The sequence below is a fragment of the Macaca nemestrina genome, chromosome 3, assembly GCF_043159975.1.
Source record: "Macaca nemestrina isolate mMacNem1 chromosome 3, mMacNem.hap1, whole genome shotgun sequence".
Taxonomy (NCBI): domain Eukaryota; kingdom Metazoa; phylum Chordata; class Mammalia; order Primates; family Cercopithecidae; genus Macaca; species Macaca nemestrina.
In genome coordinates this window covers 93873568-93899983 of record NC_092127.1, presented here as the reverse complement: position 1 = coordinate 93899983, position 26416 = coordinate 93873568, and the positions used below count along the sequence as shown (strand labels likewise).

The 26416-nt window shown below is 39.0% G+C and overlaps 1 protein-coding gene across 3 annotated transcripts in view; it reads right to left on the bottom strand.

Annotated features, from left to right (window-relative positions):
- LOC105464214 (unc-5 netrin receptor C) overlaps positions 1-26416 on the bottom strand; it is a 387289-nt gene that overhangs the window by 37000 nt on the left and 323873 nt on the right. For 2 of the 3 annotated variants that reach the window (XM_011711873.3, XM_071093291.1), the window contains exons 8-12: positions 17189-17245; positions 14972-15163; positions 13952-14296; positions 11080-11167; positions 899-1067 (exon numbers count right to left, since the gene is read on the bottom strand). In XM_011711873.3, the coding sequence (XP_011710175.1) occupies positions 899-1067; positions 11080-11167; positions 13952-14296; positions 14972-15163; positions 17189-17245 (851 nt within the window). The remainder of the gene's footprint in view (positions 1-898; positions 1068-11079; positions 11168-13951; positions 14297-14971; positions 15164-17188; positions 17246-26416) is intronic. The other variant, XM_011711874.3, reaches the window with a different exon arrangement.

The window sequence follows — 26416 nt, the reverse complement described above, 5'->3', positions numbered from 1 at the left end:
TTTTTGGATAAACATATTACTGAAATATAGGTGCTAAGTGGGGGGTTCTAATATAAAGAACCGGACTTGTCTTTAAGAAGTTACGATGGCAACAGTCGCAGAGAGCCAGAATGCTGCGAATTTTCTTCCTTCTGGTGGAGCTTTGGAGACATACCCTTTCTGTTTTTCAAGCTTAAGTTCACAAGAACTATATCCCAGGTACATGTCTGCAAGTAAGTGCCTAACATTTTCTGACCCATTTGCAACGTTTTTGTGCCTGCAAATTATATACATATATATACATGTACATTTTTTTTTTTTTGAGATGGAATCTCACTCTGTCGCCTAGGCTGGAGTGCAGTGGTGTGATCTTAGCTCACTGCAACCTCTGCCTCCCAGGTTCAAGGGGTTCTCCTCCCTCAGCCTCTTGAGTAGCTGGGATTATAGGCGTGCGCCACTGCACCCAGCTAATTTTTCTATTTTTAGTACAGACGGGGTTTCTCCATGTTGGCCAGGCTGGTCTCAAACTCCTGACCTTATGATCCACCTGCCTTGGCCTCCCAAAGTGCTGGGATTACAGGCATGAGTCACCCCATAGACATCTATATGTATATATTATATATATACACATAATATATATACATATATATAATCTATATTCTGAAAGTGACATGTCTACAGCTCTTACATATACTTTTCCTATGAGTTATCTAATGAGTGACCATCATTTTCTGTGTGCTTATCAATCAGAAGATATAACACTCAGGAACTAGTCTGCCTGCCTGTTTCTCTCTCATTTTGAGGGTGAGCTAAAATTCCACTCATGTTTTGCTTTATAAATAATAGGCCTTCCATAATTGCTCCTACTTATCTGCATGGATTATTCTTGCATAGCATCTTTATCCCGACAGCAGCTCACCTCCCACTGTCCCTGTGCTGCCTGGTTCTTGAGCAGTATCTTCCAGTCCTCGGTATTGGGGTCTGCGCAGTGATGCATAGTGAGGACGACAGGGCGGGTGAGCAGAGCTCCTGGGGGCCCACAGCTCACCACAGGGGTCAAAAGTGTCTGAGAGTCATCCATGGGTGGCCTGGGAGGAGAGCAGAGAATGGCATCAGTGACATTTCCATTGTATTTATGAACTATCCACTTGGGTTCTGAATGCAAACAGGTCAAGTAGGTTTCTCTTGGAATTCTTTTTTTTTTTTTTTTCTGGGGTGTTGGGGAGAGGAAATGGGTGATGCAGAATTAAATGCTCTTTATACCAAGACCTTGATCTTGCAGGACAGGAAGTCTTTATGATAACAACAAATTTGCCAGCATCTCTTTGATCCCCTTCCCTCCGACACTGGTCTTTTTGTGGTAGCTTCCTCTGAATTTATGTACAGACACTTTCAAGATGGAATGAGAATGAACAGAGTCCCTATGAAGTTACATAACCAGATTTTCTGATAATTCTTGCCACTGGTCTCACAGGGTTTTAAATACTTCTGTGGTTTCAGGACCTGACTTGAAAAATACTTTTAAAAAATCATTTCAGAATGAGGACATTCTAGAACTAAACTTAGTCCAAATGACTTTCCGGAATAATTTAGGCTAGTACAGCAGATTCATTATTTCAAATATGACTAGAAAGAATATAGAACTGTATTTATACAGCAACTTAAAATGAGATCTCTTTACTTGTATAGTTCATACTCAGAGAATCGGGGCAGAAAGAATCCCAAAAATGCAGATTCTTTATTTTTATATATAAAAATTGCCTTACATCTTTTCCCTAGCAAGACTGTAATCAACAAGCAAATGGATAAATTAACCTAACCCATCAGTAAATTTGTGAAGATATAGCTCCAAAGGTGTTGAGTGGATTGCCCCAAGTCTCACAACTAAGTGCTAGTTAGTGCTGAGACGAACATAAATGCCTTCTCAATGACAATATTCAAACTCCTCAATCAGAATAGCAGAGCTTTTGAAATCATGAACTCACAGAATTTTAGAAGGGCCCTTGGTGGTCATTGGGCAGCACCTTCCATCCAGCCAGAACCCCTCTACAACATGGCTGATATATAGTTAGTGCTATAGACACATCCGGAATTGTGGTCCACTACTGCTAAAAGGTCACCTCGTTTACTATAAACTCAAATTTACAAAATATTCTTACTTAAAATGAGCACAGCCTGACTTCCTGAAATTTCCCGGTATGTATCCTTGGTTTGCTTTCGATGCTACATTGTTTCATATACTTGGAGATCATTATGATGTCTCTACAGTCTTCTTTATTACAGACCAAACAACCTCAACGTTCCCAGCCTCAGCTGGAATAGCATGGTTTCCGGATCTCTCCTTGGGTTTCTATCTTCATTTTCATATGGATGCTTGTCATTGTTTTCCAGGTCCTCGTTAAAGTAGTGGCATCTTGGACTCAACACTCACATAGACAGTATGAGAGAACATTTTCTTTGATTTGCAATCTGTGTTTATATTCATGCCTCACAAAATTGTTGCTCTTGATTATTCCCAATCAAGGAATTACTTATAAATATTATTTAGCAGGCTCCAGTTACACGGGAAGATGGAGATAGTATGGTTAAGAATTTCCTTTATAAAATGAAGCAATGCAGCTCCAAGGAAGTTAAGAAATTTGTTAAAGCTAACCACTCTAAGTATTCCTAACATGAAAGGCTCTTAGGCTAAGTCTAAGGATGTGGTTCTTAGGCTAAGTCTGGTTCCATGATTGTAATGATGGCTTTTAAACCTAGGTACAGAAATTTATATTTAGCTTTTCATTTGCACTTCATAGTTTCAAGGTAAATTTTGGTTCATCTATTTCTTAATGCTGTATCTTCCCTCCAAACATTGGCTATCTCTTCCAGTCTTTTCTCCTTCCTAAATCTGATATGCTTGCCATTTATCTTCTCATTCTAACCATTGATAACTTTGCAACACAAGAATAGAGCAAGGGCAGAGACCTTTTCAATGACACCATTTTAAACCTCTTTCCAGTCTGACATGAATACTTTGAGCTATTTAGTTCCACCAAATATAAACCCAGTAAATGGACATTGTTCCGTTCACATTTTTTGATTGAATTCACATATACATCACAAGGGACATATACAACTCCTTTATAATTGCAAAGGTCACTTGAAATGGATTTTTCTCTAGTTTTTGTTTGTGGTTTACCCATTATTTATTACATATTCCAGAAGTTAGCTTTTATCTATGGGTACCCTTGTTGAACACTCAATGAATGGTGGCAGTTATTATTATTTTTAATATTGTTGGAAGACAATTATCCATGGATTTCTCATGTTTATGCATGGATGTTTGTATAGCAATTACCTTGAAAGATAAAGACAATGTCTACTTCTGGAGCAAATGGCAGGCATGTCTACTCATTATAAAAGACTCAGGTTCCCTAAGCTCACAGGTCCTTTTCTGGAATGCAACCATTGAGTGTGTAGACTTCATCTGAACATTTTTGCATCACCATTTCTAAAATGGGGCTCACAAAATTGGCACAAAAATGATGGTACTCTGTATAATGCTATCGCTGTGGGTAGTAAGCTGTCCGTTGTCTCTGATCCACACATCTTGTGTCTTTTATTTTTATTTTATTTTATTTTTTGAGACGGAGTCTCGCTCTGTCGCCCAGGCTGGAGTGCTGCGGCCGGATCTCAGCTCACTGCAAGCTCCGCCTCCCGGGTTTACGCCTTTCTCCTGCCTCAGCCTCCCGAGTAGCCGGGACTACAGGCGCCCGCCACCTCGCCCGGCTAGTTTTTTTTTGTATTTTTTAGTAGAGACGGGGTTTCACCGTGTTAGCCAGGATGGTCTCGATCTCCTGACCTCGTGATCCGCCCGTCTCGGCCTCCCAAAGTGCTGGGATTACAGGCTTGAGCCACCGCGCCCGGCCATCTTGTGTCTTTTATCAGCATGCATACAACTGTAGCAGCTAACTTGGTAGCTCACAAGCAAGTTTAAGTCTTAGAGCTTTCACAGTTGACTATTAGTTCTAAGAACACAATTAAAATTTGGTATCTGTTCCCCTTAATAACTCTTGGCTATCACTGCTTCCTCTCTTGTTCTAAAATTGCACTAGGATCTCACTAACCTATGGCTTTTCTTTCTTGCTATTTAGAAAACCAACACAAATTTTACCTACTTTTAGTCTTTTAAGAGCATTTCCTTTCTCTTTAAATAACAATACCCTTTCCTCCATTAAATCTAAAGTTATTTAGGTACTTGGGAATGTACTTAAATTTGGAACTATAGGGTTATTGGGAGCAACCTGAGACCTCATTACTATCCCCATTACCACCTTGGTTTTCACTTTCTCTTAACCCAATTTTTCCTTCTTCCAGTGTGAAATTCACTCTCTAAGAACACAAGTCAAGTTCTACTTTCACCGCGTCATAGTTAACACTATACTATCTGCCTTAAGCGGTGACTTCATTATTGCTTAATTCTATTTTTTGTATCCTGGAGGGGGAAAAAAAACAATGATTGCATTTTTCTGAGCACTACTCTTACCTTCCAGTTACAAGTGTACCTTGAGAAGTGAACATTAAACTTTTAAGAAGGTACACTAGAGTGGAATCTATTCCAAGTGGTCTTTGCAATATAGTTGGGGATTGGAAACATCTATCTCTCAGTCTGGTGTTAGCAGCCGGTGCTTGAGGCAGGAAGGAGGAGGGGTCCTTCTCACCACTGACTTGGAACAGAAGGGAGAAGGCTCCCTGCTGGACTGGGGAGCTGTCAGACCTGTACTCTCCAAGTACACCCCTGGCATGCAATATTGATGGGCACCATTCTTGGAGGAGGGATAGCAAGGGAAGGAGGGAGGAAGGAGGGGCAGTAGGTGTCAAAAGAATTTATTAACCCAGTGAGGTGCAAGAATGTAATGAATAGGGAAGTGGTGAAGTGGAATTCTTAACAGGGAATGAAAAACAAAGAAGAAATAATAATAAGATTCTCTTATAGGCTTTCAAGATGAGAGAAATAACATTGAAATTGGAAATATCTGAGCATATATGGAAGGAGTTACGCAGGATAAGATTTAACTATGTGAAAACTAAGGTCAGAGTGTGTAACACATTTCCTTTATTTATACAAAGGAAGCTATTAAATGACACAGAAGAAAATAGCAGAAAATAAATATCTCGGATTCATGTTTTTGCAGAGAACGGCTTCCCTCTTTATGTCTTATGTGTTTTCTAAGCAATTCAAGTAGTCTGTAAATATTAATTGCAGATGATATGGCAATGAACATAGAACAAAAATTAGCTGCAGAAGCAGCAATTAAGTATAAATTTCAGCAAAGAACAATGATTAAAATTTTAAATGTTTTCCGAAGTCCAACAAGGATAATATTCAAGTAAATGATGGATGGGTGCTGAGTCCTCTAGGGACAAAGCCCACAGAGAGAAATTTCAGTTTTCTGTCAGAAATATTTTCTCATCTTTTGCTTGTTGCTGTCAGTGAGGAGAACTTTTTTTTTTTTTTTTTTTTTTTGAGATGGAGTCTCGCTCCGTCGCCCAGGCTGGAGTGCTGCGGCCGGATCTCAGCTCACTGCAAGCTCCGCCTCCCGGGTTCCCGCCATTCTCCTGCCTCAGCCTCCCGAGTAGCTGGGATTACAGGCACCCACCACCACGCCTGGCTAGTTTTTTGTATTTTTTTTTAGTAGAGATGGGGTTTCACCGTGTTAGCCAGGATGGTCTCGATATCCTGACCTCGTGATCCGCCCGTCTCGGCCTCCCAAAGTGCTGGGATTACAGGCTTGAGCCACCGCGCCCGGCCTCATCAGTGAGGAGAACTTCTAATCAAGAGTGCATAGTTTACAAAATTTTCACATAAGCCTTTGCATTTGCTGCCATGGTACACTTGTAAGATAGTGTATGTCTTTTACCTCTTTTCCAGAAGAGGAAATTGAAATCTACAGATATTAACACACTTGCCTAAGGATGCAAAACTGGGTAGGTTTCAAACACAAATCATTTAATTTCTTTCACACGATGCCGTATTTTGGGTTGCTTAGAGTGGGTTTAAGTCCTTGCGAAACTATTCCTGTCTGTTTCCTAGAGCAGGCTCAAGGAAAGAATCTGTCTCCATCCACCTCTGTGGGAACAGGAGGTGCCTTCTAGTGATGGACATGTCTTTTGTCTGGTCCCTTAGGATGATAATCCCACCCTAGGCTCAGCTGCCTTTTAAAGCACAGGCCTTCACACATAACTGGCAACTTGAAATATTTGCACTCTAGGTACTTGACAGGGAATATCTAACTCACTTGCTATCAAAAACTCAATTGTGCAAAAATAATATTTATGAAAGCCACTCCGAAGGGCGTGCCACCATTTCCCTAGACAGGCCAAAATCTACCCCTGGATTAAGCCAGAACTGATAAGCATTATGCTTATCTACCTCCACTGAGGGACACTGATAGAAGCGGCCCTTGAAGCTCATTGCTGTTTTTCTTTTAAGTATGCTGTTCATTGCATTAGCAAAATGTCTTCTTTATGAGGAACCAAAGGAAAAATAATTGAGTTTCTTCTGAGAATATTTTTTTCCCTCATGGACATGCGGATCTTGTAATTTAACACATCCCCTTCTTGAAAGGCTTAGAAATAGTAAATTCATGACCTGGTAACAGCAAATGTGCTGGGAATTATACCAACTATTTTATATTCTAACTGCTCGCCTACTTTATCTTATCTTTTATAACTTTATTTTCCCCATTTTCTTACCTTTTTATCCACTTACTTAAATTTATTCCTCTTATTGAGAAGAAGTGTTTTCATAAACTACCTTGAAGTATTTCTTTATAAGTGGGATTTCAATAAATGAACATTGTCAAGAACAGTATGAGGATAAGATTTAAATATACCTGGACTCACTAACTCCCACCGTTAGCCTTTTTATAGCTCTTCTTTCAAACTGAGGAACTTGAGGCTCATGAATGAGAAAGGACTCTACTAAAAGGAGAAAGATCACTGTGTTTCCTTGAGACAGAATAATGTCAGCTACTATTTTACAAAGTTCCAAAAAATAACATGATAAGTCAATCTATCTCTACACAATTACCTACACAGGGAATTTTGGACATTTATCCTCACACATTACTGTATTATTTATATTTAATAGATATATATGATAGTGTCAGTTGCCACACTACTATTTCACATCTTAAACTATTGCTAAGGGGATTTCACCAATTAAAAAAAAAAAAATCCTAAACACCACTAATGTCCCACAGTTGACAAATCTAACAATCTTTTTATTGTTCTTCCTCTTTCTTTACATTTTTACTTTAATAACACCTCGTGTTAAGGCTCCATCTTGGAGCTCTCTTTATGTTTGATTTTTGAGAACCTATTTATACCACGGTTTTTTTTGCTACCCTTACAAACCTTCATACTTTCATTCAGAAATATTCATTGAGGAGCCACTGCTCCTAACACTGTAATATGTTAAGTCCTGTGCTAGATGCAAACTCTTCATTTGCCTTATCCTTACATGCTCTGTCTAGTTTCTCTCATGACAGTCAAACCTTCGTAGGACTATTTCTTAAAGTTCTTTCCCCAGTTCTTTCTGCCCCTGCATGTTCTCGGCTGGAGGTTCCTTCTCTGCCATGACTTCACTTCCACGTGCCTAGCAGGAATCCACATTTCCACTCACACTGAACGCATCCAAACTGGAATCTGTCCTCTCCCCTGGAGCCACTGCTGCTTCTCACCTTTCTCACAATTCTCACAGCGCCCCAGGCTTGATTCTTGAATCTATTCTGTGCGTTCTGCCCCTCCTTTGCAACACTTCTAGCAAGCTGTGAAATAGTTTCTCTTCTGAAATAGATTCTCTTGATACCCTCCCCGTTCTCTCAGACTGGGACCTGGGCTCACCCTCCGGCCTGGCTCCTCCTCCTCCTCTTTCCTCACACCTGCATTACTGCCAGGGCCCACCCAGGCACCAAGCCTTCTGGGCAAGTCCTTCTGTTCCCTCCACCGATGCATCCCGCGTACTGTCACCGGATCAATCTTTAAAAAGCACTGCTATTCCTGTGTCACTCAGCTGCTCAGAAACTCCGTGGCTCCCCACAGTTTATAAAAAAGGTGTTCTATTTACCTTTGTATTTGGAATTTCTAAATTGATTTATTCACCTTTTGATAAAACTGCGAGGTGAGTACAGAATGCAGAGAAAAGGGAAAATCAACTTTCATATCTTCAACTCAAATTGTTTTCCGACAAGAATCGATACAGGACAAAATTTCAGTCTAGGTGGGGTTCACTTGTGCAAACTGCTACTAGAAACAAGGCAAAAAGGCCCATGTTAGCAGCATTAATTGTGGAAATTGTATCCACCAGGAAAACAAAGGCTTCGCCGCCTCTCTAGAGATCTGTGAAGCAGGAGAGGCAGAAATCCTGAGCACGGCCTTGCAGCTCTGCACCATCTTTGGTCAGAGACCGCTTGTCCCATCTCTGTGGCTCATTCAGGCTGTTCAGCTGCCAGCTTGCACTTTCGCTTAGAGCATATTCCGTAATGATAAGACCCCTCTTGTCACATTCACTATGCCACATGTAATTAAGTTCACGCCTCCCTTCAGACAATTCACATCCACAGATGACCAGCTGGATACCATCCAGCTGGAAACATACCCAGTTTGCGATGCAATAAAAGGAATCAGAGAGAAGGAAAATGGAGAAAAATGCTCAGAATTTTCCTACGAACGCATAGTAACATCACAGCTCCTGATGTCCTCACAGGAGTCTTCTCCCAAAGAAGTTCTGTCTTGTATCATGTGTGGATAGAAAGGATCTTTAGTGAGCAATAGAAAGTGTCTCCAAAAATGCACCATAATACGTAGGCAGAGGTTTGGTTTGTGCATTGGTGCGATGGAGGAGGATGGCACATTAGGAAGCAGAAAGTGCTTTGTGATCAGAAAAGCCTGGGTTTGAATTCTGCCTTGCTAAGGTATTAACTGTGAAACCTTGGCTATGGAACCCAATTCCCCTGTGCCTCAGTTTCTTCATCTTTAAAGTGGAGCTCATCACAGCTTGCAGAACGTAGTGAGAAGTAAATGAAATTAAGAGTTTGCTGGATGAAGGGCAGGGATGCTTTGTATTACGACTATATCCTAAAGCACATTCTTGCCATTGTGTTTTACAATAAATATGCATCTGGTTCATAACAGAAAACTAGTGACGAGAAGACTTCTTATTTATCCGAAACGGTTATCCTCCTGTGTTTGTTCCTTGGTTCATGGTCTCTGGTGCATATTTTCTTTTGAGATCTTGAGGTTTTCCTAGCTTCATTTTTATACACAGAACTTCTTTTATGAACACCAAATTCAACAGAGGAATTCCCTCTGCACCTAACTTCAGATGGTAGGCATAGCAAGGAGAGATTGATAGTTTCCTTTTCATTATAGTCAAAGGCAGAGGACCCTAAAAACAGAAAAGTGTCTAGCTTTATCAATTTTCTGTTTTCTCTTTCTTTCATCTAAAATGTACAATTATCCTGCTTCTGCTGCCAAGGAAAGTATGGGAAGAGCAGGCACGTGAATGCACACCTCTTTCAGCTTCAGCCTGTGCCTGCAGCAGCCCCTTAAGGCTTGATCTTCAGCTGCAGATAATGATAATCGGATGGAAAATAAGGAGCCCAGGCATCTTACTGTTAATCACCATAAAGCACAAGCGAATACTTATTTCTGTTTAAACAAAATGTCCATGCTGGCAAAGGCCTTGCTGGATAGATCTTAATGCTAACCTTGATTCCGGATAAGAGGAAGAAAAATAAAATAAAATAAAGAGATCGTGTAGTTTGCTAATCTTCTTTTCTCCTGATGCAAAAGAAGGGAGCTTTGAGGGCCTGTGAATGTTGCTTTGCATTGGGAATGAAAAAAATGAATATTTGATGTGAGTAAATACAAGCCTTTTAGTGATTTTCTGTTGCTCAAATTTAAGGCATGAATAATGCTCAAGAATTGTATTATTTTCTTAGACAGGCTAGTATTTGTGTAGGTGGAAGTACACCACCCGAGGAAAAAAATGTTCTGGGTCACACCAATTATAAATGCCAATATCTCCACCTGAGAGGATAATAAAAAAGCTTTACAGCTAGTGAAGAACAAGACTAAACATGGATGTTTTTCTGAGGATGAGAGCTGGGAAAAGAAAAGGTATAATGCGTTATAATGATAACGTAGTTGTGCACTGTCACTCATGCTTTATACTCAGAGCTCAGGGCTGAGGAGCCGATGCTTTTCCCCTTGGGAGAAACAATGATAATTACATGATGAGGATCTCCATTTTAACAACATCTTTCATTTTAAGATCTCGGTGTACTTCAGAAGCATTAATCAGGCTTCTAAAGCACCATTTAACACACGCATTTTATATGGAAACTAATCAAGAAAGACCCAGAACGATTTGTGAAAGGCCAAAATGAAAATTGAATTTAGGACTTCTCAATGACTCTTGTTATTTTTACTTAAAATAACTTCATCTTTATGATTATGAAACATTCTAAACAAAACCTTTTAATTCAATCTAGTTTTAATCAATCCTAGACCCATTCTGAACGGCCTAATGTGGAATTTATAAGTGCTAAACATAAGAAGGAAATTGGTAACACTTAAGCTAGAAGACAGTCACAAAAGGAAGAATCCATGGGTCAGAATTAAGGGCTAGGCTCAGTGGGAGTGGTAGGGATTGGGGGAGTTGTTCAATGCTTTGTGACCTTTGACTCTGTAATAGGAACAGGCTGGATTTCTGAGCCGGGTCCCATGAAGTTGATGTCTCTTGTGTCTACCCACTTGTCTCTCCGGACAATCTAGGAATCACATTTCTGGACATTTTTCCAGGAAATATGGCAACATGTCCACTTGGGAAAAGATCTCTAGCCTTCTACCCATATTCAAGATCTGCAAAAGTGTCTGGAGCTTGGAAGACAAAGAGAAGTAAAACCTGACCTCTTGTAGGTCAAGGGAAAAATAATGTACGCCAGAAGCAAGGCACTTGAGACAAAAATATGTTGGGTTTATTGTCTATTGTACAATTCTCCTCCAAGTTAGACATTGGTAAAGTCAGTGCACCAGAAAACGCATATTTACCTCATAGTTTCTTTCCTGTGTACAGTCACATACATTTCGTAGACTCTCCCTTGGGGAATGGCCCCAGCGGGAATCAGCAAGCTGACTCCTGAATAGCAAAAGAGAAAAGCAGTCATATAAGACCTAGGAATCAAAGCTTTTGCAGCACGTAAAAGGGAATGAGGAGATTTTGTGACCGCACAGCCACAAGCCTGCTTCGTTTTCTCTAAAGACATGTAAATATTCCGCGTTGCTCTGTTTTCCTTCCTTGTTGGCCTCCTTACCATAGCTCCCTCTGAACTCTTATGGAATTACTTAAAGGAATGATGTAACTTTTTAAACGCTTGTTTTATTTAAGGAACAGACAGATGGTTCCACTGTTGTTTTCCTTGCAAGACAAGGGGAAAACCAACAATTGTTCAAAATTTCAAACAGCTGTAATGATGCATCATTTCCAATTTTTTGAAAATCCCCACAAGATTCAAAGTCAGGGAAATGCCAACTTCAACATTAAAAAAAAAAATGTATTTTTAAAATATCTGGTTAGCATCAATGTAATTCCACAATGGTATAAGAATTGGTGAAGACCTTTTATTATACATAACTCTAGAAAGTGAACAGTAACTCCTAGTTTAGTCACAGCAGGTCAAAGCGTTTCTAGTTAGTTGCTAATCGGTGCCCTTTTGCAGAACTATCAGATTGGGCTGTGTTCTAAGCTAACTGTGTCTGCTGTAGCAGTGGCTTGCAAATTTGAGCTCACATCAGAACCACCTGGAGAGCTTGTTAAACCACAGATTACTGGTCCCTACCCCTGGAGTTTCTGATTCAGAGATATGGACTGTGGGGTAGGAGATTTTTTATTTCAACCAGTTGCCAGGTGATGCCCATGGTGGTGGTCTGGGGCCCACACCATTGCTCATCATCACAAAGAGTGATTCAGTGTGGACAGCACTCCAAAGATGTTTGGCTCTATCATTTGATTCCCATAAGATCCAGCTTCCTTCGGCTCCATACAAATTTATGAAGCATCCTTGTGAGTACAGTGTTTGGCATTGTTGTGAATTTCAAGAAGGAAAAGATAGCCTTCCTGTCTTTGAGTAATTCATAATTTAATTAGCGAGGAAATGGAATATGCCAAATGAGTGTGGGGCAATATGAAAACTTGCCTGACCACACTGGAAAGTCTCAAGAAAAAAGAATGGAGAGTTAAGAGGTAGTAGTTATTCAAAGGCCTTTATGTAACTGGTTGAAGATGGTGAGCCACAGCCTTCTTGAGAAGGAGAGTAATATGAGAGCCCTGGTGTTGTAGGAAGTGGACTGTCAACGTACAGAATGATTTGTGGAGGACACAGTGGGAAGATCACACATGAGGCTACCAAGCCTCAGTGCTTTTATTTTTTTCATTGAAAATATAAAACATGACTTCATCCTTGTTATGGGGATGAAACAGCATTATGAATATAAAGTAATAGGTAACTATTGTTTGTCCATTAAATAAAATATCAGATGCTGATCACCATTGCCTAATACATAGGAAGCATTTAAAACATGCTAGCTCACTCCCTTCCACTTAAGAAGCCTTTATAATAATGCACATGTGAAAAAGTGGTAGGTAGAAATGGGAAGAAAAGGCAGAATCCAATACATATCAGAGGGAAAAGAACTATTTTGAGAACAACTGTAATGTTTAAACAATGGAAGAACATTAAAGTATGTTTTGATTCATTCAATAATGGACTGTTATAAAGATATTTAAAATCATGATTTTAAAGAGCATGCAATAGCTTAAGGATTAATGAGAAAAGGGTGGAAAACATTATATAATACATGATTTCAGCTATGTAAACTGTGAAGAAAAAAATGGTATTTTATTAAATGTTTTGATTTTGTTAAAATATACTTTCAAAGGTTTAGGGTAAAAGTTGCCAAGGCATTGAAATGAAAGAGTGAATGACAGGAAGAATCAAATAAAATTTCATATTCAGGCCTGAAGACTCATTGGTCTGTATATTCCTTGACTATACATATATTATGTTTTTTCAATGTGACATTTTAGGTATTTACATTTTAGGTATTACTGTATTTACAAAATACTCACAGCCTTGTCCAAAAGAATTAAGGTAGATTTAGAGAGGAAGCCATTAACCCTTTTATCACCCATGGTTCCGAGCTCATTGCTAATATTGATTAATGAATATCAATTTTTAATCCAAAAGTATTGTCATTAACTTTTGTTCACCATGAAAGACCTTTATGAGGCTTATTCTCTAGATGCAGAGAGACTACATAATAAACTGAAACCAAGTAATAGTGCAAAAGCACACCTGATGAATCTGGTGATTCTGGATACAAATATCAGAGGTAGGAGTGAGTACAGTGTACACTCTCAATACTGCGAGATGAAAGACTGTGTTATGAAGTTAGGTTAATAAATGAAGATTTGATGTCGATTATGATGCCTCTGATGATCAAAAAATTTGTGTTCTGTAGCATTGATTCATATAGTAAATTGGAACTGAACCAAATGATATATTTTATAATTAGTTTGTCCTTTTAAAGTATAATGACAACATTAGGACTTGTGGCTTGATGTTGCCTTCTGAAGTTCTAGTAAAAAGGAGGTCAATGATGGTTCTAAATTACACCTCAGCAGAAAGTTGTGAGTATAAAATTTCTAGAGGAAGTGTTTTCGGAATTGGTTGGAGGAAGAGAAATGGTTTTGCTGATTCTGTCTAAAGAAATGTTCTGTTTACACTGAAAGTAGATTTGGGCTGGATAGGTCACATTTAACATTTCAGGCCATGAATGAAAACATCCCATGAACAAAAAATATTTTGGTATGGAAAAATATGTTTCAAGCTGCCTCTTTGCAATTTAAACCTCTAGGAATTACCTGAATTGGGAACAATAAGGTGACCCCCCAGCGAGTTGAAGCTGCCAAATGCGGTACAGGATGGATCAGTCTGCCTTGCTAGACTCTGGTTCTTCAGGTTGAGGGCTTCATTCTCCAACAACGACTGGGTCATCTGAGGGGACAGCTTGGATGTAAACTCAGAGAGGTCATCTTGGGGGGTGACAGCACCTGATGTGTTGTACACTTTGATTTTCAGGTTGGGCAGTGGATCCAGAATTGGAGAGTTGGTCATTGGGATTTTGTCTGAGACATCATGCAGGGCATAGACAGGTCCTCTGTACATGGCTGCAGCTGACGTGAGGTCTGGGGGTACCGCCAGCAGATCTGAGTCAGAAAGAGAAAATAATCCCATTGGCGTTCTCCATTCAGGCCAAACTACATTAGTCAGACTCCCTCTCACACTTTCTGAGCCAAAAGTAAAGCAGCTCAGCTAATATTGGAGGTGGATAGACAGGCTCTACTGAAAACAGGGCAATCAGATAACTACCAGCTATTTTATTATTGGCTATAAGTAAGTGGTCAAGCTCATTCTATAATTTGCTTTGACATCTACTCATTATGCCCAAGGTATTTAGCTCTTTCAACAGATTGGATTGAACAATGAGCCCTGCTAGGTGTCGATTAGCTATGGTTTCCCTGGTCTATCCTGGATTTGGGTTCATTGGTAAATTATTGTATTTATAGCAATACAAGATATCTAGTCAAAGGAAGGAAAAAAGGAGACTCAAGAAATCAGTCAACCAGTCAGTGTATTCTTTTCAAATAGAAGTTAAAAAGTGACAGAGCAATCTGTCAGAAAAGAAAAAAAAGAGGATTTGTTTACTTTGTTAACTCTCATTTGTTATATAAATGACATCAATACAGTAACGAACAAAATTAACTCAAATTGCTGTCTTCATGGAGCTTACATTTTAGCTGAATGAGATGACTCTGAAGTCATTGATTTTGAAACTGCTTACATGCGTAAGTAACAGGGTGTGAAGTGGAATGTCAACTGACCTTGTCTTGCTGCCTTGATGTTCACAGGTTGAAAGCCCCCATTGAGTGCTGAAGAGTCAATAATATCTGACTCAAAGTCACGATGATTCTTCCGATACACAAACAAGGCCACAACTACAGAGATCGCCAGGCAAACGATCACTGCTATCACAATCCCAACATAGAGAGCAACATCATCTGAATCAGGAGCAGCTAGAAGGAAGAGTGAAACACTGAACCAGCTGCTTATAGAAATTTCCCACAGTACACATATGTATTGCTATAATTTTTTCAGACATTTACTGCCTTTTTTTATAGGTTAATTTCAAATCTATTTCAAAAGCTATATAAAATGGCTGTGGCCTTTCAGTGGAAAATTATCTCTGATTTCTTTTCCTTTCTCACTCTGCATCTATCCACCCACTAATCTATCTTATAATTGGGCAGCATAACAGACCATTTATTGCTAGGCATATAAAGAAACTGGAACTAAAACCATCCCAACCCACAGGAAAAAAAAAAAGTTTATTACACATTTCAGGTGGAAAAGTTTGGAAGGGTTTTTGAATTCTCTGATAGTTCTTTAAAAACATAAACACAAACACTGTTAGAAATATCTGGCATGTTTTAAATCTGTATATTTATTGAACCAGAATATTTTCCTAAGTATCACTCCAAGTCATCAAATTACTTTCCATAGCACTGTCCTCATTTCCCCCTAAATCAATGGAGAGGTGGGTGGGAATGGTGTAACTAAGCAAAGCAAATATTAGGAGCAAACATATTAGATTTGAAAGGTGTGCGTTCAGAAGGCCCAGATCTGGGGGACAGAGGTTAATGCCGATAACCTTTTCTAAGTCCAGGGTTTGATACAGATGCAGTATTATCTCTGAGAACCCTGAGCTTCTCACGGTCCCCTGTCAGAGATTTACATTTGAGCTACTCATTACTAGAATAAAATATAGCTCTCTTGTGCACTAAGGAAGATAAAGGCCTGGTTCAGTGATCAGAAAGGTCAGGCTACCCCAAAAGGCAAATAAGCATTTGACCAACACAGCGTGTCAGTCAACTGAGGCCTTGTTTCTAGAACAGAATTCCTATAAATGCTGCATGTTGCCTTGGTGGCATAGAACATGCTTTCATCCAACTGGAAAAGGTGATAGAAGCTGATAATTAAAACAAATGAAATGAAATGAAACCTTTGTGGACCCTTTGACGTTTTTAAGTCTCTGGTTTTAGTTTTCTGTGATACACAAAAACATGTTCAGCAAAATTAATCAAAGCTGCTCCACTCACTGTAAAAGAGGTTGTTAAATTGGTACTTCAGGTGGTCGAGAACAACCTAGAATTTAATGGTCAGTGTTATATACATATGCATTTTTCAGGGAGAGAGAACTTTCAAATTTGTAGGTCCCATGACCTCCTAAAATGGGACGAACCATGGTCCTGTCCTAAGACTCACATCCACATGGTTTCCATGGTGAAATAAGTCATCATTTCATTTGCCAGTGGCTCACAAGATAACCCACACTCTAATATCATGCAATCTTTCACATATTAGCAGTGTAAATGAATTCTCTATTGGAAATTGCTCTATCTCTTTTAGCATTTTGTGTTTAAATGTAATGTATCCAAAGAGGTTTGCTTTCTCTTAAAAATAATTTTCTTCCCAAAATTTCCAGAATATTCACTTTCTTAACAATCTAGTCAACATTAGCAGATTTTCTTCAGAAAACCAAGTTTTCTTGGTTGGGTGAGTGCTGCTTTCAAAGTGCTTGTTTCACTTTTCTGTTGGGTTTTATTTGAGGCACTGCTGCAGGATTCTGAACTCTGGTCAGAATATTATATCTAAATCCTTAACGTTTTACTTTGCCAGGCCATTATTACTTATTCAACATTCATGATTTCTAGCTCAATAGATCTGTCTTTTTTCAAACCTTTCCTTTTTAGTATTTGAACCCTGCCCTTTACTTATATCAGCATATTTCATGATATGTTTTGTCAGCTACTGGGACTCAGGCTTTGAATGGTAGACTGATAGATTTTAAAGCTGGCAGAGTCTTGAAATGACCCTTTCTTCTCTTCAGCAGCGAAAATCTAATTTATTTTTCATGTTAGAATATATTTGGCTCCTATTTCCTGTGTGCACATCTGTAATCCAAAGAAAGGTAAACTTGAACTAGGGGCAATAACGTTAAATGATTATTCAGCGACATAAAATCCAAACATCAAACTTACAAGAAAATCCATATTCATTCTGGGTTCTCTGTTCAGTTGAAATGGGATAAATGAAACCTTGAAAAGAAAAAAAAATGAAACAAAAATGGGAACAAAATCAAATTAATGAGGGAAAGAAAATAGGAAGCATGAAAAATGGTTTAATTAAAAGGAAAAGAAACCTGTGGTCTTTTAAAATTCTGGTTCAGTACAGAATTATGATTTTGCATCTCCTGTCTGCTCTGGAGCCTCACTAAGAATTAATAAGCAGGCAGATTGAATTTTAGAGCAAAAACTGGTCTCGAGTCACTAACTTTGGAGTGCTTAAAGTCTTTCTTTTATTGAGCATAAACTCTAATGGATCTAATTTATTTCAGACATCAGGGGTCATTAGCATAAGGAAAATCTTTTTTCCTTATCCCTGCCATATGCTTTAATTCCCAGGACATATTCAGTAAGGCTCTAAACAGTTTTTTTTCTTTTTTATTTAATCATAACAGCTTGCGCTTGGTCTAAGAGAACTAAAGAAGACCTGTCATCATTGGTCAAAGGTTAAGTACCCATTTACTGAGCTAAGCTGAGACCACCTCTCCCCCGCTCCATCTCAAATCTACTTTTTGAATTTTCTGTTGTTTCTTGCTCCCTTCATTTAATAGGAATCCAATAGGTTTTGCCCAGGGACTGAACAGTTTGTCAATGCAATGGAAACTGGATGTTTTTTATTTGAAATCATTAGAAAATCAATAGGGCCTAGAGGTTATAAGGTTATTTATTTTAGGGCTTCAGAGAAATGGTGTATATTGGTAAAAATAAAAACTTCATCTCATAGAAAATGTAGAAATGGCACTAGCATTTTATGTCTCTTCCTTTTTAGCGTATTCTGAAGATGGAAACTAACAATAATAATGCAATATGGATAATGAGAATAATGTGAAGTAGAATAAGATAGGGAAAAGTCACTTAAAATATGTGCAACACAAACTTTTTGAAATGAAAAACCTATGGAAAGTTTTAAAGTATATCTTATAACTGGTAACCACAGTTCTCCAAGATTTACTATTCTGCTGCATATGAATTGATCAAATGATATAGAACCATCTGGATTAACCAAATGAAGATGACTAAGAAGCATGTGAATTAAACCTTCCTAGTAATACTCAAGGGTGAAAAACAGAGAAAAACTGCAAGATTCACAATTAATTGGTTCAAAATGAAAGGTCTATAAAGCTGTAATACTAAAAGCAGCTCTAAATCGTGCCTCACGTAGCACTTCCATAGTTTGCCGAACACTCAGTTCTTACAAGCCATTTACCTATTTGGGGGAACTAATTCTGGAAAAACATGCAGTGCTACCTTAATGAAAGAGAGCTTTGCTGTAGCACAGACAGGTTTGCTCTGAATTAATTTTTAATGCTTTATTTTAGAGCAATGATTGCAACCTCCTACTCAGTTTTATAAATATTATATTCCTTATTCCTGTTGTCTGAGTCCATGTATTAGGTTTGATTTTCATTTTTAAACACCACTGTCTGGTAATAAAATGTTTCCATTTGTATTCTGGGAACTCAATAAAAGGACATCTGGGACATATACAGGCTCTATTTTCAAAACCCAAAGACTTAACACAAAACAAGTTCACTGCTAGTAGAGGAGAAACAGATCACAATGCCATCCTCCTGAAAGTGACGATGTTAAATAGAGGAATGTCAGAAGACTTATTCTTGCAGGTCAGAGGGCAAGGAAATGAGTATAAAGGGCATATTTACAAATCCTATGATGCTCATCCTGAAACTTTTGGTAAGGATCAGCCTGGCGGGCCGGGCATGGTGGCTCACGTCTGTAATCCCAGCACTTTAAGAGGCTGAGGCAGGTGGATCGCCTGAGCTCGTGAGTATGAGACACTCTGGGCAACATGGTGAAAGCCTGTCTCTACCAAAAATACAAAAAATTAGCCAGGAGTGGTGGCGCGTGCCTGTGATCCCGGCTACTCGGGAGGCTGAGGAAGGAGAGTCACTTGAGACTGGGAGGCGGAGACTGCAGTGAGCAGAGATTGTGCCACTGCACTCCAGCCTGGGTGATAGAGCGAGACTCTGTCTCAAAAAATAAAAAGAAAAGAATCAGCGTGGTCCTGCTTGAATAAGCAGAAAAGTCGCACCTGGCAAAAGGAAAGCCTATCTCCAGCTAGATAGCATGTGGTCTGAAATTTCTCCCTGTAAAGCAGTTCTGAGTTTTTTATCCCTGCTTCCCACCGGAATTCCTGTTCTTGACAGGCCGACCAAGAATAGAGAATATAACTTTGTAATTTCAATTTGAATGTCAACTTTCACAAATTATGTAGATTTGAACTACTCAATGAATGTTTTGTGCCTTATGGTATTTATCTGAAACTTCAATCTCATTCCAGGTACAGAATTGGAATTCATTCATTCATTCATTCATCATCCATTTAGCAAATACTCTTCAACCTTATTATATTCTGGGTTCTGTTGTAGACATGGAGATACTTTCCTATTTTTACTGAAGTTTAACAGAAAATAAGCAAGTAAACAAAATAATAAGATCACTTCAAATAGTAAAAAAGTTCTTTTAAAAATAAACCAAAAGGATGTAATGTGTTTGGAGATGGCCAACTTAGGGAATTGAGGAAGAATTTTTTTTTTTTTAATTGAGATAAAATTTGACCTGAAGCTTGAAAAAAAGATAGAATCTGCCAAGTGAAGATCAGGAGGCAAGTGCTTGATGAGAAACGACAATAAATACGAAAGTCCTGACAGAGAGACAGAATGGTTGGAGGGTGGGGAGCAAGCGAGAAAAGAAAGGGAGGAGGTAGGGTCAGAGGACAGGCAGCACCAGGTCACGTCCTGGTGGGCCAGGATGAGGAGTCTCCCTCTGTCGCCCAGGCTGGAGTGCAATGGCGTGATCTTGGCTCACTGCAACCTCTGTCTCCTGGGTTCAAGCGATTCTCCTGTCTCAGCCTCCTGAGTGGCTGGGATTACAGGCATGAACCGCCACGTCTGGCTAATTTTGGTATTTTTACTAGAGACGGGGTTTCACCACGATGGTTAGACTTGTCTAGAAATCCTGGGCTCAAGCTATCTGCCCATCTCAGCCTCCCAAAATGCTGGGATTACAGGCATGAGTCACTGCACCTGCCCTCCACAATGAGTTTTGATTTTATTCTAAGTGAAATCCAAATCCTGTGATCAAATGCCATTTTGAAAAAAAGTCACTTTGGTTTCTATAAATATGGATTTTCACATGGAGCAAAGTAATAGGGTTTCATAGGTGGTTTCTATAACACATGGCTTGGGAGATGTCTGTCGATAGGTGTATCAATATAACTGATGAAGTGTTTGCATTTGAGGTTGTTCTGAACAAAAAGAAAATATTAAAAAATATTAAATATAGCCTCACTCTATTTAAAATATTAAAAATATTAAAATATTTAATATTTTTAAAAATTTAAAATATTTTACAAAGTCTCACTTACTTTAGTTATTCCTCATAGGCAATTAGGACCAATCTGGCCAAACTCTTATTTTCCTACATGGGAAAATTTAAAACAGACCAACATTAAGTGTACTCACCAAAGGTTTGACACTCCAATTTACTGTTATGGAAACACTGATAAAGAGTTTTGGAAGGCATCCCTGTAAAACTTTTTCCATCATTTTCAAAACACTTCTGCAACTACAGAAATAAAACATCACTTAGCAGGCTGGGAATCAAAGAAGAAGGGGATTACTGTTCCATCCTCTAAATGAGGGGAACACAGAATCACTTTCTGGAGTTTGTTTTTATGCTTCTCCATCTGATCCGTCTCTCACGGAGCAACAGGGAACATTTTCTTCAGCTAATGAGGTGACCCTGCTGAGAGTAGTCCTAGCAATAATGAAAATAACATCTCCGGCAGAACACAGTGCAAAATAATTGTTTTTAGGTTGCTACCGACAGCCCTGGTTCAAAAGTTAGGGATTTCAGTTAACTTTCCTGCTACTTCAAAGTAAGGTGGACTAAAAAAAGCACCAGGCCATGGGCCAGTACACTGCTTTTTGGTCTCACGAACATCAGCTTGAATCCTCGCTCTGCCACTTAGCTGGGAGAGCGTGGCCAAACGACTTCACTTTTCTAAGCATCAGTTTTCTAATCTGTGTAAGGGGATATGAATACTTCTAGAGCTGTGGAAAGGATAAATGAGATTTGTAAGGTGCTGGTACATTGCCAGTAATCAAAAAATGACCAACAATGACATTGATATAATTATGATGCGCATTACTAAGGTACACTAAGATGCTGGGTCCTTAAGGTATTTTATTTGTAGAGTCAACATAGCCTATTATCTAATGAGTGATCTTAGGAAAGTCGTTTGAATTTCAGTTTCCCCAGTTATTACATAGACAAGGAGCCCCATTTTTCAGAGAAGCCATATGCAACGCTCTCTTCTAAGGACTCTTTCACTCTCTTCGTGTAAAAAGGCTTATGCCTGGCCTTTGTGGCTTCTGGCAAAAGATGTGGTGGTATGTTTCCAAAGCACATTTCAAGGCCAGAGTGCAAATTGATGGTAAAAAGGTATCTCAACCAAGAGTGATGCCATTTCTCAAGATGGTGTTTGGAAATGGGGTAGGGGTGGTGTTTTTTTTTTTTTTGGTTGTCATAAGGATTAGGGGGTTGTTTTTTGGCATTTGGTGAGTGAAGGCCAAGGATATTTAATGTCCTGCAATGAAAGATATAATCTTGCCATGAAAGGATGGCCCAGAACAAAATCCACCTCCCTTGATAACAACTTTCAAAATCACCTCTCTTCGACTGAGAAGGCAAGGACAGGCATGGCGTTCAGGGAAAGGCACGAGGCTTGTTACCCCTGGGGACAGTGTGGCCTCAGCAACTGCTTTTTCAAGAGCAGTGCTTTTTTAAGGGTAACTGCTTATAACCTATATCCACTTTTTTTTTAAATGTATTTATTTATTTTGAGACAGGATCTTGCTCTGTCATGCAGACTGGAGTGCAGTGGTGTGATCATAGTTCACTGCAGCCTCCACCTCTTGGAATCAAGCAAACCTCCCATCTCAGCCTCCCAAGTAGCTGGGAAGACAGACCTGCACCAACAAACCCTGGCTATTTAAAAAAACTTTTTGTAGAGATGGGGCCTTGCTATGTCGCCCAGGCTGGTTTCGAACTCTTGGGCTCAAGTGATCCTCCCACTTTGGCTTCCCAAAGTGCTGGGATTGCAGGTGTGAGCCATCACACCCAGCTGCAATTTGTATTTTTAAAGAACATTTATTTTTTAAAGAATAGATTTTCCTGACCTGCAGGAATAGGGACTAAAGGAGATTCAATTTGGAGAAAACCTTTAAGTGAAGGAAAAATATTTGAAAACTGGAGCAAGAGCAGGCTATGTCTTAAACAGTTCATGCGATGCTCCTTTTACCTGAAGCCCATCTCATAATTGCTCAAAACATCATCTCAAGAGATTATCTCATTCAATCTTTTTCATATGAGGAGACAGTCTCAAAGGTGAGAAAGGATGTTTGCAAAGTTACCCAAAGTGTTGAAATTCTATCAACTAAAATTTGGGTCAATAAAACTGACAATGTATAATTTTGCATTGTCCAGCTCTGGGTGGCACCATTCATATTTGTGTTTACTGTAGATTTGGATTAATCATAGAACCATTTTCTGGCTGCTGGTAGTAAAATGACTTAGGGAACGAATGACTTTTTTCTAATTTGCACAAGGTCATCATTTAGACTACAGGTGAGGTTGCCCAAACTTTTTAGTGGTGTCCAACCATTGTAAAAGATCAGAGCCCATGTCCAAGTATTGTAAAAAAGAAAGAGAGCAAGAGTAAAAGATCAGAGCCCATGTCCAAGCATTGTAAAAAAGAAAGAGAGCAAGAGAGCTTTCCTTGGTGTTTACGCTGAAGGAAGTAATATCAAATTATCCCTAAGTACACAGCCAAGACCCAGTAACTGAGCAACAATATGCCTCAATGTAGCCTATTTGGTGGGTTTATATTTGAGAGTCTCAAGAACAATGCCAGAAACCAAATGTAAATCTTCATTTCCTCAATGAACAGCAACTACTTTTATTTTTCTAGCCTTTAAAAATTTTTTATTTCCATGCAATATGGATAGATAGCAAAAAATGATCATGGTTTTATTACTACATTTTAAAAAAATGATCATTCAAACTTTTTATGCCATAATACATACTCTCATAGAAATAATTATCAAGCAAATATTCTGATGTGAGAAATGTCATAACTTCTGAACATCATTAGCCAAGTTTAAATCCCCAAAACCAAGTCTATATTCTCACAAACTTGCAAACCCCCAGGATGTTGGAGCAAAAATAGATCATTGATTGGAACTGCCTAATTTAACCCTTTGAACATAGAGTGGTAAAGGGATTTGTCTAACATTATAAAGCTGGTGAAACAGCAGAGCCAGGGTTGGATCCCAGCCCTCAGGCTACACCTCCATTGTCCTTCTTAAGTACTATGTGAGCAATAATTAGTAGATTCAAATGAGGAGAGATAAGGAAATGACAGAAGAGGGCTTGGTAGGCCCCTGGCTTAATTTATCGTTCAGTGATTGCGTGAGATAACCCTGCTGATTTGGATTGTAAAATATCTCTCCATTTGAAACATTTACAGTCATGACATTTATAAAGCTAAAGAGAGCGTAGAGAGGTTGTCTCCCTTAAATGAAAAAACCTTCCAAACAATGTTTTCTGTTTCAAGTGTGGGGCAAGCAAAGAGGTGTACCAAACCTTGGCATTTCCACTCTAATGTAACTGGAGAGCCTTGCTAGAATGATGTAGCTGTTAATACATGCTAATCCATTGCATTTGGCATAAAACCCTGTAAGTAATATTTAAAGGAGAAACATCGTTTCCCTCAAAAATGATGCCATGTAGAAAAAGGAAATAAACATCAATAATTGGAAGAGCTCTACATGTGAGAAGAAAATCCCATTTGTTGTTGTTGTTGTTGTTGTTTATTACACTTTGAGTTCTGGGATACATGTGTAGGATGTGCAAGTTTGTTACATAGGTATACACGTGCCATGGTGGTTTGCTGCACCCATTAACCCGTCATCTACATTAGATATTTCTCCTAATGCTGTCCCTCCCCTAGCCCCAGACCTTCCGACAGACCCCAGTGTTTGATGTTCCCCTCCCTGTGTCCATGTGATCTCATTGTTCAACTTCCACCTATGAGTGAGAACATGCGGTGTTTGGTTTTCTGTTTCTGAGTTAGTTTGCTGAGAATGATGGTTTCCGGCTTCATCCATGTATCTGAAAAAAACATGAACTCATCCTTTTTATGGCTGCATAGTATTTCATGGTGTATATGTGCCACATTTTCCTTATGCAGTCTATCACTGATGGGCATTTGGATTGGTTCCAAGTCTTTGTTATTGTTAACAGTGCTGCAATAAACATACGTGTGCACGTGTCTTTATCATAGAATGATTTACACTCCTTTGTGTATACACCCAGTAATGGGATTGCTGGGTCAAATGGTATTTCTGGTTCTAGATCCTTGAGGAATCACCACACTGTCTTCCATAATGGTTGAACTAATTTACACTCCCATCAGCAGTGTCAAAGCATTCCCATTTCTCTACATCCTCCCCAGAATCTGTTGTTTCCTGACTTTTGTTTTTGTTTTTGTTTTTTTTTGAGATGGAATTTCACTCTCATTGCCCAGGCTGGAGTGCGGTGGCATGATCTCAGCTCACTGCAACCTCTGCCTCCTGGGTTCAAGCGATTCTCCTGCCTCAGTCTCCTGAGTAGCTGGGATTACAGGCATCTGCCACCATGCCAAACTAATTTTTTGTATTTATGTAGAGATGGGGTTTCACCATGTTGCCAGGCTGGTCTAGAACTCCTGACCTCATGTGATCCACCTGCCTTGGCCTCCCAAAGTGCTGGGATTACAGATGTGAGCCCCTGCACCCAGCCTGTTTACTGACTTTTTAATGATCACCATTCTAAGTGGTGTGAGATGGTATCTCATTATAGTTTTGATTTGCATTTCTTTAATGACCAGTGCTGATGAGCTTTTTTATGTTTGTTGGCTGCGTGAATGTCTTCTTTTGAGAAATGTCTGTTCTTATCCTTTGCCCACTTTTGATGGGGTTGTTTTTTTCTTATAAATTTGTTTTCAAGTTCCTTGTAGATTATGGATATTAGCCCTTTGTCAGATGGATAGATTGCAAAAATGTTCTCCCATTCTGCAGGTTGCCTGTTCACTCTGATGGTAGTTTATTTTGCTGTGCAGAAGCTCTTTAGTTTATTTAGATCCCATTTGTAAATTTTGGCTTTTGTTGCCATTGCTTTTGATGTTTTAGTCATGAAGTCTTTGCTCATGCCTATGTCTTGAATGGTATTACCTAGGTTATCTTCTAGGGTTTCTATGGTTTTAGGTCTTATATTTAAATCTTTAATCCATCTTGAGTTAATTTTTGTATAAGGTGTAAGGAAGGGGTACAGTTTCCATTTTCTGCATATGGCTAGCCAGTTTTACCAACACCATTTATTAAATAGGGCATCCTTACCCCATTTTAAAGCAATAAAAGCTGACAACCACTTGCTTCTGGCATCCAAGATCCTGCATGAGAACAGTCTTAAGAATGAGACAGATCTGCCTTCGTACATTAGCTCCAGCACTCATCTGTGGGTGTTGGGAGGGCTGTTTCAATTCTATGCCTCAGTTTCTTCCTTTGCAAAAGAGAACTATTACTAGGGATTAATGAAAGTTTTGTTTGTAAGGCTTTTTTCTACCTTTTGAGTATTAATTAAATTGAGCTCAATTCAATTTTGTCTTAACTTGGTCATGTCTGACACAGTAGACTGGAGTCAGAAGCAACTAATGCCAGGGCCTGAAATCAGTGTATTAGGTGGACAGCAAATAGAATTAAAATGAAATCTGAAATATCTTTAAACTACAATATAAGATATGGTACTTTTTATGCCCTCCAAAGTCTACTTGTAGGTGTCTGGGCATTAAAACCCTGTCTTTACATTAGTATCAGATACTTGGCCAAAAGGGAGATAGGTAGAGTTTTAGGAGGTGTCCTGCTTGCCTTTGAGGTTTACTCATTACATTTCAGTAGGAGCTGCTTCTATGACCTTAATACATGTAAATAGATTTTAGGATACTGTGGGGGATTAAGCACAATAGAAGATGGATTCATATCTTATGGGGGTAGCTAGGATGCAAATTATGCATTTGACATAATG